This window comes from Trichosurus vulpecula, chromosome 7, assembly GCF_011100635.1.
Source record: "Trichosurus vulpecula isolate mTriVul1 chromosome 7, mTriVul1.pri, whole genome shotgun sequence".
NCBI lineage: Eukaryota > Metazoa > Chordata > Mammalia > Diprotodontia > Phalangeridae > Trichosurus > Trichosurus vulpecula.
In genome coordinates, this window is record NC_050579.1 from 97548635 (window position 1) to 97563437 (window position 14803).

Consider the following 14803-nt stretch of genomic DNA (forward strand, 5'->3'; position numbering starts at 1 on the left):
AAAATGGCTGCTAATAACTGAGGCAAATTTGAAGAAAACTAAATGAAAATCTTCAGTTGGAGAACTTTGTATATTACAACCCAACTGTGTCAACAAAGATTAGATTGTAACTTCCTACTTGAGAGTACATGTTTTGTGTGAGTGTGTGTGTGCATGGAAGTGTTGGTAGGTGTGTGTGTATGTGTTTGATTGTGTAACGGGGAGCTGGGTGGGGTGGAGAGAGAGGGATACACGCACAGAAAGACAGAGGGGAAAACTTGCATCCCTATAAATAATCTTTTAAAAGTACAGGGTCAGCTCATTAAACACCATGAGATAGATATGAAAGCACTTTGGAGTGTTTAAAAGCATCGTACTGATGAGCATCAGTGCGCTCTGCTATTGGTACTTTTCCCTTAGTTGTGTTGGGTAGTTACTTGTTCTGAAAATACTAAGTGATGCTCTTGGTTTTCCCATCATCATTCCCTCTCTTGGTCTGTGTGGCACTAACCCTGATAACATGCAGGAAAGGCAGCCCTGGGGAACTATAGTCTGCACTGTTTGAAGGAGCTGAATAATTTAGAGAAGGCTTCCAAATTGGATCTTAAGTTTCTTCATGTACACCCACCAAGCATAACTGGCTGCAAAATGGTTTTCATGTACAGAGTTTGCTCCAAACCAGTCTGTAACAAATTTCAGATGAAAGGATCTTAGCTCCAGAATATTGGCACTATGATTTGAAATAGATCTTAAAATTTGGGGCATTCCATTTACTGTAATCTTTAAATACTGAATAATACCTAAGAAATATCCCCTCTATCATCCTTTCCATCCCTCTATCCCCACCATACCCCAACCAAACAAAAAAAAGAGGCAGGAGAAAAACTTAGATGCCTAACTTTGGCATTAGCAACTCCATTTGAGGTTTTAGAGTTGCTATGATGAAAGAAGAGGCAGCCTATTTTTAGATACCTCCGGAAGCATGCCAGCAAGATGCTCTATACCTTCTAATGGGTGGGTTACACTTTAGGAATGTGGATAAGAAATAATGTTAGTCTTTTAATGTTGCTAATGGAACCCTAATGGATCTTTAAAGGCTTAAATTTATAACCCAAAACCAATTAACTGTCTTCTCATCACTATCTGACAAGGGGAAGGCCAAGAATAAGGGACAAAAGAAATTCTTAGTGATATTCAGAATGAGGACTCAGGTTTAGCAGGGAGAGGATACCTAAACCTCAGCAAAATCAGCTTTAAATCATTCGAACCAACCCTCTTAGGTAAGGTAAATGCTTCTTAACAGTGTTTTCCTCATAGTTACTTTATTCACTAGACAATAAGTTGGTCAAATACTCTACTCTGACATCTGAAAAGTTTTATTTATGACAAACTCTATACATGTCAGTGAAGCCTTAATTTTTTTTAAATAAACTAAATTTGAAAGGAAAAGAGATACAAAAAGGGAAAGAAGTTAAAATTACCCAAGAAACCCGGTCTAGTCATATAGAATACACTCTTGTTTTTAGGGAACTCCCAGCAAAATCTAACTCATCCAAACTGTCAGCATTTGAAGTGTGGTCCTTAGGGGCCAAGTGTGGGGTTATCACTTAAAAGAACCACCCACAAGAAGTTGAAGTAACTTGATATTCCTGCAGTTTGAAAGGTAAAAATTATTTCTGTGGTCCCAAGGAACCAAGCTCTGCAAAGGAAAGATTGAATTGGTCACTAAGTTGGAAACCACTCTTGGTAGGTAATGGGGAAGAGGGAGGGAAGGGAAGAAAAAAAAGAAAGGTGAGAAAAGCAAAAAAGGTGAGGGCAGGTTGGAAATGAGGAAAAGGAGAAGGGAAGGAAGGGAAAAGAAGAAAAAGAGAACCCTGAATGATCAAAATATTAAATCAAAGTTAAATAAATCAGAAAACCAAAGTCAAGCAAATGATTACATACATAATCTGATTTTGCCAGCATACTTACGAAGAATGACGTGGGTGATAACGAATGCAAATATAAAGACTGTCAGAAAAGACAGAGATAAAATAAACATATAAAAAAATCTGTAGTTTCTTTTCCCCACACAGTTGCCTACCCAGGGACAGTGATGATCAAACCGTTCTGAAATGAAAGGCAGAAAAAAATATGGAAATCAATTAATAAAATGTTTCTTTACTTGAGAAAAAAAACCAAACTTTTGAACAATATACCAAAATGATGATGTCATCGACATTTGTAAACTAACCTTTTAGAGAAGGTAATTTAGCTTCATGAGATTTCAAGAGCAACATTGCCCTTTCATCTAAATTTAAACGCATGATAGAGATGATCTTTCAAAAAAAAAATATGCCTTCTTATTAAACTGCCACTTTAGAAATGTTAATAGGACTTCTTATCACACGGGGTTGAAAAAATAAGACTTCTTTGCTTTTATATATTAACTCTCACTTAAGGATCTTCTACTGACAATACTCAAGTGGATGTAGGATCTTATCAAAATGGGTATCCCCTCCCACGGTGCAGATTATAGCCCATAAGATTATTCCCATTCTAGAGACGGAGAACGTCAGTTTACATGGAAATCACTTACTAGAACTAGGGAACTCAGGGCCAGAGTATACCTGTGATGTCTGAAGGTAAAAATGTGTTCAGTATGTGCTTCTTCTTTGCTTTCTTATCCCATTATTTTCTCCCTACCCCAGGTTTGTAGGTCTTTCCCAAAAAATGTTTCCTCTTGATCAATGGTAAATGAGTGCCTTCAAAATATGTCTCTAGGATCCTAGTCTTCTGCTCCCTATCGCTAGGAGTCTTGGGTTTTTAAAAAAGCAAATGTGAGCTTTCTTGTCACCATGACAATTTAAAATGAAATCTTTGATGCATTTATGATTTATTTTTTCCTCTGCAAGTAATGACACAGTGTTTTTCTTTTCTCTACTATTCAGCTGATCTATTCAAAGTGATATTCCAACACACCCACTCACATTTCAGAAGCCTGCACAGTGGGTAGGGAAGAAAAATGTTAGACGTATGACTTATCTCTTTTTTTCTGGTTCTTTTCCAAGTTCAGTACCCCATTTCATTTTCATATAAATAAATATATGCATATATATATATACATATATATTCACGCACATATATACGTCTATATGAGGCGTCACTATAAAGAAGTGGCTAATGTCATGAGCCACAGGGAAATCAGTCTCATTACTTTATAATCAGATCCTAGAAAGGGTCATAGATATTATTTTACATGTAATGCCTTTATCTCTACATACAATAGTAACTGGAATGCCTGGGGGGTGGTATTTGGATTATGGCAATCATTAGACTGTTTAGAGCCTTACCAGGAAAATTGAGTATAAAGCAAACAACTCTGCTCTGAGGTTACCAACTTGCCTCCTAACCTTTTGCTCCCCTAATCACTGGTATCAAAATCCACTGCTCTTGGTGAAAGCCCCATTTCCCTGATAACTTTCCATTTGCCTGTCTATTCATCTTTACAGCCCTCATGCTCCTCTGCCCCTTTCACCCTGCTCTTTGGAACCACCAATTTATTATAAACAAAATCTTCATCATTATAAACTTTTTCCTCTTAGACTACTTCTGCCTCATGGCATTAACTGATACCTGGCTTTCCTTTGAGGATGCCATGTTCTTTGCTACTCTCTCAAATGATGGTGGCTCCTTCTTTAAAGCCTTTTAGGAACTGAGGCCTACCTCCTCACCCCAACTAAGCATCTGTCCCTTGAAGTAGGAAAAAGGAGGTGAAAGCTTAGCCAGAACAAATGAATGGGTGGTCCAGGTGGCTGGACCTGGAACACAGATTCACCCTTATACCTTCCTTCTGTTCTGGTGTTTGCTATGGCTAGGGATCCATAAGTCATGATCCTAAATCAACGCAAACACATGGAAATAACTCAAACTTACCAAAATGAAGATTTAAGAAGAGAAAACCTAGGAGCCCTAAAACCAATGGCACCATCACTGGCCATGCGTTGCACTCCAAATAGCTTTTTCTACTCTTTCACCAGCTATTTTTAAATATTTAAGCCCCTGCTCCCACAAACAGGCATTCATTTTTCTCTCTCTCCCACTCCCCTCTATCAATTGGACAAAAAAGAAAAAAAGGGTAAACCTTCATAACAAATATCCATAGTCAATTAAAGCAAATCCCCTCATTGGCTGTGTCCCCAAAGGACTCTTTCTTTATTTTGAGTCCATCACCCCTCTCTTAAGAAGTAGGAAGCATGCTTCATCTTCAGTTCTCTGGAATTGTGGTTTCACCAGACATTCTGTCTGCTCAAAGGCCAGACTTCAATTCTATTTCCTCTATCTGACAACTTTCCCAAGGAGTTTTAGCCCATGTTGTAAGAACTCTATCTAACTGTTCCCTGTAGCATTGGCCAAACAAGAATTTCCTACTAGAGGTTATCTTCAATTGTACCTCTGTACTCTTAACAGTTCCCCACTATCCCTACAATATTTATACGCTGCCACAACTGATAGGAAGAAGAAACTATACTCTTTGCCTCTTCCTCCCAATTTCACATTTTTCCTTGGCTCTCACTCAAAAATGTCGCCTCATTTGATGTTCATGACATCCTATTATGCCACCTTCTCTTGATCCTTGCTACTGCCAGACACTCCCTTCCAGAACGCTCAATGACTTAGATACCTGGCTTATCGATTTTCTTTCCAGCCCATCTTCTGCCGCCATTCTCAATGACTTCAGTGATCACACTGATGACTCTTACAACATTTTATCAACCTCAATTCTGATGAACTCCTCCATCCAGCTTCAGTCACCCATACTTTAGATATCCCCATCACTCAAAACTGCTATACTTGCTAGATCTTAAACTTTGAATTTCCTCTGTCTGATTGTGGTCTCCTAATCCTTCCACACCCAGCTAGCTGCACATGTTCTTCAATCTTTGAGCCTTTGATTCCCCCCTGTTCTTCCAGGTCTTCCCCCTTGCTCTGGCTTCTCTCCTCTCCATTTACAGGATGAACATATAAATGGTGCACCATTTCAATCTGCCCTTGAATCCCTCACCCCTCCTTTGATCTACTGTTGTTTCTGCCTTGTCAATTTTTCTTTCTGGCTGACTTTCAGATATGTTTCCATTGCTTCTATACTTTAGTTTTGCTGAAGAAACCACACCGACAGGAACTACTGTAAATTTATGCTGCTTGTCTGCTGCATGACAATATTTGGATTTTTCTCCTGTTGACCCAAGTCATCTTTCCCATAGCTTCTATTGTAAATGTTCTTCTCGAGCCCCAGACTCATTTTCCACCTAACTTTGTCATCAGATAACCTTGTCTCCTACATCACTGAAGGGGAAGGAAAGGGAACAAGCATTTCTACAGCACCTACTACATGCCAAGCACCATGCTAAGCATTTTGTAAACATTACATCATTGAGAACACTAAGGCTACCTGCCATGAGCACCTTCATTTCTTCTCCACCCCATCTCAATGGTATCCTTGCTCCCTGGCAAACTAACTGTTCTCCATCTGTGCCTCTGAGCACGTTCTCTTCTAGCTCCTTCATGCCCTTGCTCGATCAACACTTTCTACTCTAGCTTTCAGTTCCCCCTTTTTCTTTGCTCCACCTGCTGTAACACTATGCTTAGTAACAAACGAATAACAGCTAGTAATAATAGCTGGCATTTGAAGGGTGCTCTGAAGCATGCTAAGTGCTTCACAAATATTATCTTACTTGATCCTCACAGTAACCTTAGGAGGTATGTTATTATTATCATCCCTATTTTGTAGATGAAGAAACTGAAACAGATTGAGGTTAATGGCATAGCCAGTATCACATAGCCGGTAACATCTGAGGCCACATTTGAACTCAGGTCCTTTTGATTCTAAGTCCAGTGCTCTATCCACTACACCACCTAGCTGCCAAACAAACAAACACCCTATTTATTACCCCTTCAGGCTACTGTTGTATCTTAGGGGTTCTTTAGTATATCTGTGAGGGAGTCTGTCAAGGTTGAGTGATGAATTCCAATAATAACCCACAGTTCTTGGTAGTCTTTCATGAAAGAACCACATTCACTTTCTGGGGCTCCAACCTGCCTTCCTGTTGATTGACAAGGGTCCAAGAAATTCTATTTTCCATCTTATAAAACGGATTATTTTTCTCAATGCTTGTGAAGATGGGTCTGGACTGAGCAGATTAGTTCAGTTTCTTGAAAACTTGTGAGTAAATTAAAATGTCATCACCATACCATGATCCAGCGGAAACTGAAAACAATGGTTAAAAATGCTGGGACGCATTGTTGGGTATTACAAAATGAAAAAGGAATGGCTGAACTGGTGCTGGGACACTCTTTCCTTTTGTTCTGGCTGTTAAGATTTAGAAGATGTATTGTGTAGCTGTCCGGCTCTGTAAAAATGGTGACCTGCACCAAATGACCCAAGAGATCAGCAATGTAGGGAAATGCTATAGTTCTCTGATTATGATGGTATTAATGACAAGGTAATAATCATAATTAAATAATAATAACACATAAATGTTGGTTACCATTATTAGCATTTATTATATTGTCATTTGAACCTCAGAGCAGTTGAAGTTTGTGCTATTATTAGCCCCACTTATAGATGAAGAAACTGAGGCTCGGAGAGGTTGTGACTTGCTCATAGTCACATGGCTAGTAAGTGTCTGAGCTAAGATTTAAAATAAAATCTTTCTGACTCGAAGTCCAGAACTCTATTCACTGTGTCACCTAGTTGCTTCATGTAATTATGAACAGAGTTTTTTTTTAAATGATTTATTCCCTCAATTTTTATTTTCTTTAAGAAAGCATTCCCCAAGATCTTAGCTTTTTTTGTTTGTTTTTTTGGAGGGGGGAAGGCAGGGCAATTGGGGTTAAGTGACTTGCCCAAGGTCACACAACTAGTAAGTGTCAAGTGTCTGAGGCCATATTTGAACTCAGGTCCTCCTGACTCCAGGGCCGGTGCTCTACTCACAGTGCCACCTAGCTGCCCCCAGACAGAGTTTTTAAAAACAACACCAGCACCCCATCAAGAACAGGAGGCAGCTGGACCTCATCTGACAAGAGGTTTGATAGAGCTTAGGTCTCAGGACCAGTGAGGATGGAAGCCTTGGGACTAAATTAGTGATACAATTGTCAGTGCATTGGAGAAGTTGGGGATCAGTTTTGATGACACTAAAGACATAGTGGTACTCATCACATTTGGCATGGGCAACTGAGCCAACGGCTGCCAGGTCAATGTGGCTACTAGCTGTACAGTGTCTGGAGAGAGAAAGGTGGTCAGTTTCAAATAGCAGGACAAATAAGGTCAGTAGCCCTGAAGACAAAGTTGGAATAAAGGTGAGCTGGTGACATTGAAGGTGAGGATTTTTGTGTTATTCTTTTTTTTTTTTTTGCAGCAGTTGGGGAAGGATCTATAAAAGACTGGTTTCATGAGTTATAAGCCAGATAGTTGGCTGTCAGCCATTTCTACTACCACCAATATGGCTCAGGCTGTACAGGAATATTTTCTTATGGAGTCAGAATATAGGACACGAGGCTCTTAAAGGTCCTGGAATACACCAGGCCTGGACCCAGAGGATATAATGGTGAGATAGTTTCAGTACTAGAGACAAAAAGAGTTGCATGGCTAGCCAAGCTCTCAGTAGAGAAGACTGAGGTTTGGGTTAAACCACTAGACTCTCCGCTTCTCTTGCAAACTGAAGGTCCTTGGAAACACAAGAAACTATACAATATGGCAACAGTAGAGGTAGAGTGATTTGAAGAAGAGAAAAGTGAATCTGGAAGGAGACCATGTGGATTTGAATCTTGGTTATGCAATTATAGACTCTGGGTGAATCACTTTATCTTAATGAAATTCCTTTTCTGAACTCATCTTGCCCAGGCTAGAGGTGAAGGTGCTCAACATGAGAGTTTTGACTTGCTTTGTTTTTGACCTGGGCCAGTTCATTCCCTCATTAGGCAGCCTGGTAGCTCACCCCTCCTGAGGGTTCACCCTATTGACACAGTGCACTGGAGCTCACACCTACTGAGCCCAGGAGAACTGTTAGCTTCAGCCTCCTTGATAGTTTGGATTATAGACGGTGCAGCCACACCCAGCTTCCATTTCTTGATTTCAAAAATGGGGCTGGGGGTGTGGTTTGAACTAGATCATCTGTAAATTTCTAGCTTTAATTGTGATCTTACGATATATGATCTAGAGACAAGCAGCAAGAATATTCCCTGGAGGTCAGATGTGTTCACAACTGGTTCCCCATATTTAGCATTTGAAGGTGGGATGCTAACCTGTTTCTGTCGATCTGAGCAGCTAGTACAGAAGGTGGCAATAACCAACACTTGGCCCTCATCATCTTACTGTGCTTTTAGCATATAGGGAGTCCCCTCATGCCATCCCATTCTCCCCGCCCCCAACCTCCTGGACCCAGAAAAAGGCTATTTTCAGTCATGATGTCCGTGTAGACAGCAGTTCATTTGACCTTTGATTCTTTCCAACACAAACAACACCTTGGCTAGTTGGTAGGAACATCCCAGAAATGTTCATATTTGGGCCAAGAAGGCAAGTGACTTGTCCACATGCTCTGTAATGGTTTTTTTTAATTTTTTAATTTTCTTGAGAGGATGGGAGAAAACAAAAGGGAAGTCCAAGGACACAAATCACTGCCATTGAGGTTTTATTTCATTACAGCCCCTACCCCACAGAAGCTGCATACGCAAGTCAGAGCTAGCTACTCTAGGTCTACAGAATAGTCATTTAATAAACATTAAGGGTCTACTCTGTGTTAGGCACTATGCCAAGAGCTGAGAATACAAAGAAAGGCAAAAGACAGTCCCTGCCCTAAAGGTGCATACAGGCTAATGGGACTAATGTCTAATAAGATGACACGCAAACCACCATGTACAAACAACATATTGACAGGATAGATTGACAATAATCAAAAGAGAGAAGGCACTAGCATTAAGGGGGATTGGCAAAGGCTTCTTGTAGAAGGCACGATTGTATCTGAGACTTGAAGGAAGTCAGGGAAGCCGGGAGGTAGAGATGAGGGGAACCAAAGAAGGCCCTACATATTTTCTAGAGAAAGGATAGGTGGCCTTTGACTATCATGACCACCAGAATAAGATGGCTACTGACCCCTTCATGAAGATTCTGGATAGATAGTTTAGGCCTGTAAGAGGCTGGCCAGGTGAAATTACTTTTCAATGAAGCATCTGAAAGGTACAGTCTGAGGATGGAGGCTATGTTGGTATCAAGGGAGATGGGAAGAAATGAAATCCAGAACAAGGATGAAGCAGAATGACATTTATGAGATCCATACACTGCGTACACAGCAGTGAGCATGGTACAGAAAGTCACGGTCAAATAACTTGGCTTGGAACATACTGTTGATGGGTCTGAAATGGACAGTTTGAGCTGTTCATCTGACTGACCATGAGTTCTGCATTTTGGGGTTTGGTCACTCACACTCCTTTTACAGAGATATGGGTACATAGCTATGTGCATTGTTTCATTTAAGCAGAGACTCCAACTATGAATGGTGATAACCAAATACACAATAATAATAAAGGTAACTAGAATTTATATAGTATTTTAAGGTTTGCAAAGTACTTTATGAATACTATCCCATTTGGCTCTCACAGCCCTAGGAGGCAGATGCTATTATTATCCCCATTTTACAGCTGAGGAAACTGAGGCAGAGGTTAAGTGACATGTCTAGGGTTACAGCAATAAAAATGTCTGAGGAAGGATTATAACTCAGGTCTTCTTGATTCGAGGCCAAGTGCTCTAGTCAACATATCCCTTAGTCTCTGGGGTGATACTCAAGTGAGCTAACTTTTTAAATGACTCAAAAGTGGAAAAGACCTACAACACCAAGGAAGAAAAATTAGCTTGAGAAGTCTCATTGTTACTAATAAAATGCCTTCATCTGATTCACCCTTGCCTTAACAACCTATTAAACATAATTTCTATGGGGGAAGAAGGAAGGTGTTTGGTTGGTTTTTTTAATTCAAAAGTGATGTTAATTGTTAAATTAGAAACCTATAATACTGTGATTTCCTAATAGAATAGGAAGAATAACTGAATGGCAAAAATTATAGCTGAATGGGTACAAGACAGTCATGATGGAGTATGGCATACTCTAAAAATTAGGGATACATAACTACAAAAATTTTGCTTTTTCAACAGTAGAGGGAATGGAGAGAGAAAATCAATTTTTGCTAACTGAAGACATTTAAAATTTAGTTATTAAAAAAACAACTAGTGTTGCCTTTGCAATTGGGAACAAACGTGCAACTCTGTACAAGACGAGTTGAAGGGACTGAATTTTTAGAACCTTTTTCTTATAAGATGTTCTTTCTTGGCTGACAACAACGTGACTGCACAAAATAAAGTTGTTTGGTCATTTTTGACTCTTTATGACCCTGTTGGGGTTTTCTTGGCAAAGAAACTGGAATAGTTTGCTATTACTTCTCTAGTTCACTTTATAGATGAGGAAACTAAGGCAAATAGGGTTAAGTAACTTTCCCAGGGTCACATAGGTAGTAAGTGTCTGAGGCTGGATTTGACCTCAGGAAGATGAGTCTTCCTGACTCCAGTCCCAGTGCCATCTCTCCTGTGCCATTTAGTTGCCTGACAAATTCAAGATCACTACCCTTTCTCAGGTAGGAATATAGGGATGCAGAAATGCTTTCATTCAGCTTTTCTTCTTATCTGCAAACAAAGAGAACTTTTGTGGCTATCCTAGAAAAGCTGGGGAGAAGAAAGAAAGCTTCATATCTAAGATGGTGATTAGACTGTTTCTTGAAGAAGCAAATGGATTCATCAATTGGGGAATGGCTGAACAAGCTGCGGTATATGAATATAATGGAATACTATTATTCTATAAGAAATGGTGAGCAGGCAGACTTCAGAAAAACCTGGAAAGACTTACATGAACTGATGCTGAGTGAAGTGAGCAGAACCCAGAGAACATTGAACAGAGTAACATTGTGCGATGACTAAGTTTGATAGACTTAGCTCTTCTTAGCAATGCAAGGACCTAAGGCAATTCCAAAAGACCCATGAGAGAAAATCCTATCCACATCCAGAGGAAGAACTTTGGAGTGTCAATGCAGAGGGAAGCATACTATTTGCTCTCCTTTTCTTTTGTTGTTTTGTTTCGTTTCTTCTTTCTCATGCTCCTCCCATTAGTTCTAATTCTTCTTTACATAATGATTAATGTGAAAATATGTTTAATATGAATGTATAAGTAGGGCCTATATCAGATTGCACACCATCTTTGGGAGGGGGGAGAGGAAAAAGGAAGGGGAGAAAATTTAAAACTCAAAATCTTATGGAAGTAAATGTTGAAAACTAAAAATAAATTAAATATATAAAAAATGTGGAAATTGAAAAACAAACAAACAAAAAAAAGAAACAAATGGACTCTTTGAGGAGAGGTTAGAAGGGAGGGCCTTCCAGGCATGGAGGACAGCTAGTGTAAATTCCTTAAGACAGGAGACAGAGTATTATCTATGAGAAACAGAAAGAAGGTCGATTTGGCTGAATTACAGACTATGGGAATGGGATTAATATAAATTAAGATTCATAAGGTAGGTTGGGACCAGGTCATGAATGGTTTTAAAAGCTTAACTGAGGAGTTTAATTTCATCCTACTGGAGTTTATTGGGTATGAGAATGACATGGTTGGATCTGTGCTTAAGGAAAGTCACCATGGCATTTGTTTAGAGGCTTAATTGGAGTGGAGAGAGACTTGAGGCAGAGAGATCAATCAGGAGACCATTTCAATAGTTTTGGTGATAGGTGATAAGGTCCTGAACTAAGGTGATAGTTTGTTAGTGGAGAGAAGGTAACAGATGCTGTGGAGGGAGAATTGACAAAATTTAGCAATTACTTAGACATTTGGAAGGAGGGAAATGAAAGAGCTGAGGTTACAAATCTAGGATACTGGAAGAAGGCAGTGCCTTTGGCCAAAATTTGGGTGAGTTAGGGAGAAAGATAACGAGTTTTATTTTAATTTATTTTGTTTGAGATGTCTCTGGGATATCCAGTTTTAAATATCCAAAAGATAGTGGGTGATTGGAGACAAACTCAGAAGAAAGACTGAAGCTGAGGGACACATAGATCTGTCAGCCATCTGCACAGAGGTGATAAAGACAACCATGAGAGCTGGTGAAATGATGGAGAAAAGAGAAGTGAAAAGAGAAGAGGATCTAAGACAGCTGTCGGGAAGACCCATGGATAGGGTATATGATAGAGAGGGTAGTCCATCAAAAAAGGAAGTTAGATGTCTTAGTGAATAGAGTGCTGGACCTGGACTCAGGAAGACCTGAGTTAAAATCCAGCTTCAGACACTAACTAGCTGTGTGACCCTGGGCAAGTCACTTAACTTTTGTTTGCCTTAATCCACTGGAGAAGGAAATGGCAAACCACTTCCAGTATCTTTTCCAAGAAGACCCCATACAGGATCATGAAGAGTCACACACAACTGAATGACTAAACAACAACCAGAGATGGAGATGTAGGAGGAGCAGTCAGACATACAAATACAACTTCAGAACACTGTTAAAGAAAATAAGCACAGACCTCAATAACTGGAAACTTAGTGCTTGTGGGTATGTTGAGTCTATATAATAAAAATGACAGTGCCATCTCAATTGATTTACTTATTCAGTTCCATATAAATGAAATAAACATGATTATTTTTATTGAGTTAAGAAAAAATCATAAAATTCACCCAAAGGAACAAAAGATCAAGAACCTCAAGGGAAATATTGAAAATATATAGGAAGGAAAGGGTTTTAGTGGTAACAGATTTCAAACTATACTAAAAGCAGTATTCACCGGCATGATTTCATATTATTTGAAAAATGGAGGAAAAGAGTAATGATTTTGTATTGTTTAAAATTTAGAGGAACAACAGAAGCGAAAAACCTAGTAGCCTAATGCTTGATAAACACAAAGACCCCATCGGGGGTCTTATGTGACAAAAATCGCTGGGAAAACTGTAAAGTAGTCTGGCAGAATTTAGGTTTAAACAACACTTCACACCATATATGGAGATAAGTTCCAAATGGATACTTTACTTAGATATAAAAGATGGCATCATTATAAAATTAAGAAGCAAGGAACACGTATTTATTAAAATATCTAAATGTATTAAAGGTCATTAAGAACCTGAGATTGCCCAGAATAAGTAAAATTATAATATGGCTCACTTAATGTGAAAAACTCTTGAAAACCATAAGGAGATGAAAACTTATGCTACAGAAATATTTTAAAAGAGGGAAGCAAGAATAGTAAGAGGGTTTATATTTAATTTATATTTACATCTGTAAATTCCCAGAAAATATAAATGCCTAGAAAAAAAGAGAAAACTTTTTTGATTGGGAAGTTCCTCTCTCCTCCCCGCTGTGAATTTACTTTTTTATTTTCTAGAAATTGAAAAAAAAAACTGAAAAGGTTTTGATGTTTTTTTTTAAAAAAAGATTAATAAAATGTTTGATGAGATGTTCATAAAGTGACCTGACTTTCTCCCTTCTCAAAGCTGTGAAATAGGAAGATTTTTACATTAAAAAAATCTGTACTCTTTGATCACTGCAATTTCTGAACATAAAGGGATTCGTGCTGTTGCAGATCTCTTGGATCTAAGATTCAAAGGTAGACATGGAGGTGATGATAACAACAGTATCTCCACCTTTGACAAAACAAGCTGCAAGCTTTGGGCTTGATATTGGAAATAGAATTTAAAATATTGCAGAAGATAACTTATTTTGGAATCTGTCTAGGAATATAGGTAGGTTTCATAGAAAAGCTACCTGACTTGCAAGTAAATCGGATTTAAGTGAGGCAGGGCTGTGCAAAGTCACCAGCCTCTCTCCTGTGGAGCCATCTGGGTCCAGTGGCCAGATATTAGATCAGGATGACTGGAGATGGCCTCTGATGTAGTGGGAGACTTCGGCCCTTTTAAGCTAAGGTGTTTCCTAGGTCTCAGCTTGACTGGGGCAATGCCCATTCGGTGATTAAGGCTAGGTAAGAAAACAAGCAAAGAATGGCCTCTTTTACCTAGTAAAAAAAAAAAAAACACAACAAAACATAATTTAGGAGGGGAAGACCTTCAGGTTTTCTGGCCAAAAAAGAAACAATTGCTATTTACACACACTCTGAGCCATCAGAGTCCAGACAATGACCAGGTGAAGCTTGGGCTGGGACTTATTGTTGGCCAATCAATGAGAGCCAGAGTGATTTAGGTTTAAGAAATGGTCCTTAAAAAAAAGAAATCTAGCCTGTAAATATCTTGCAAAGTTTCAGCAATCAGAATTTATATTTCTTTGGGCAGAGCACGCACCTGAGGATAAGGGTATGATTCCCTATGTGAACAGAGGAGGGAGGGAGAGGGAAAGAAAGAAAGGAGAGGGGAGGGAGAGAAAGAGGGAAGGAAGGAGGGAAGGAGTTGCATTGCTCAACTGGAACTGGCCAGTTGGGTCCCTAGCGGGGCAGCTACAGATAGTTGTTTGTCCTTCTTTATCGAAGAGGACCATGACATCAAGAAGGTGATGTCATGACTCCCCTGAGTCATAGCAAGGACTTTCTTCTGTTTTAAATAGGAAAAGAGAGGAGCCTCATGAGATCATTTCCCAAATCTTTTTTGTTTGGTGAAGAGTAAACTGAGCTCCCATCTCTAAAAGGTCAAAGTAGAATGGAGAACCAGCCAACTCTAATACTGTCAAGGGAAAAAGTTAGTGGCTAGGTGGCATAGGAGATTGAATGCTGGACTTGAAGTTGGAAAGTTCAAGAACATCTTTGAGTATCTAAGTCATTTTGACT

At 39.2% G+C, this 14803-nt stretch overlaps 1 protein-coding gene across 3 annotated transcripts in view; it reads right to left on the reverse strand.

Moving 5' to 3' along the window:
• Window positions 1-14803, reverse strand: part of ZDHHC14 (zinc finger DHHC-type palmitoyltransferase 14) — a 321372-nt gene that overhangs the window by 54531 nt on the left and 252038 nt on the right. For all 3 annotated transcript variants that reach the window (XM_036768474.1, XM_036768473.1, XM_036768472.1), the window contains exon 4: window positions 1951-2088. In XM_036768474.1, the coding sequence (XP_036624369.1) occupies window positions 1951-2088 (138 nt within the window). The remainder of the gene's footprint in view (window positions 1-1950; window positions 2089-14803) is intronic.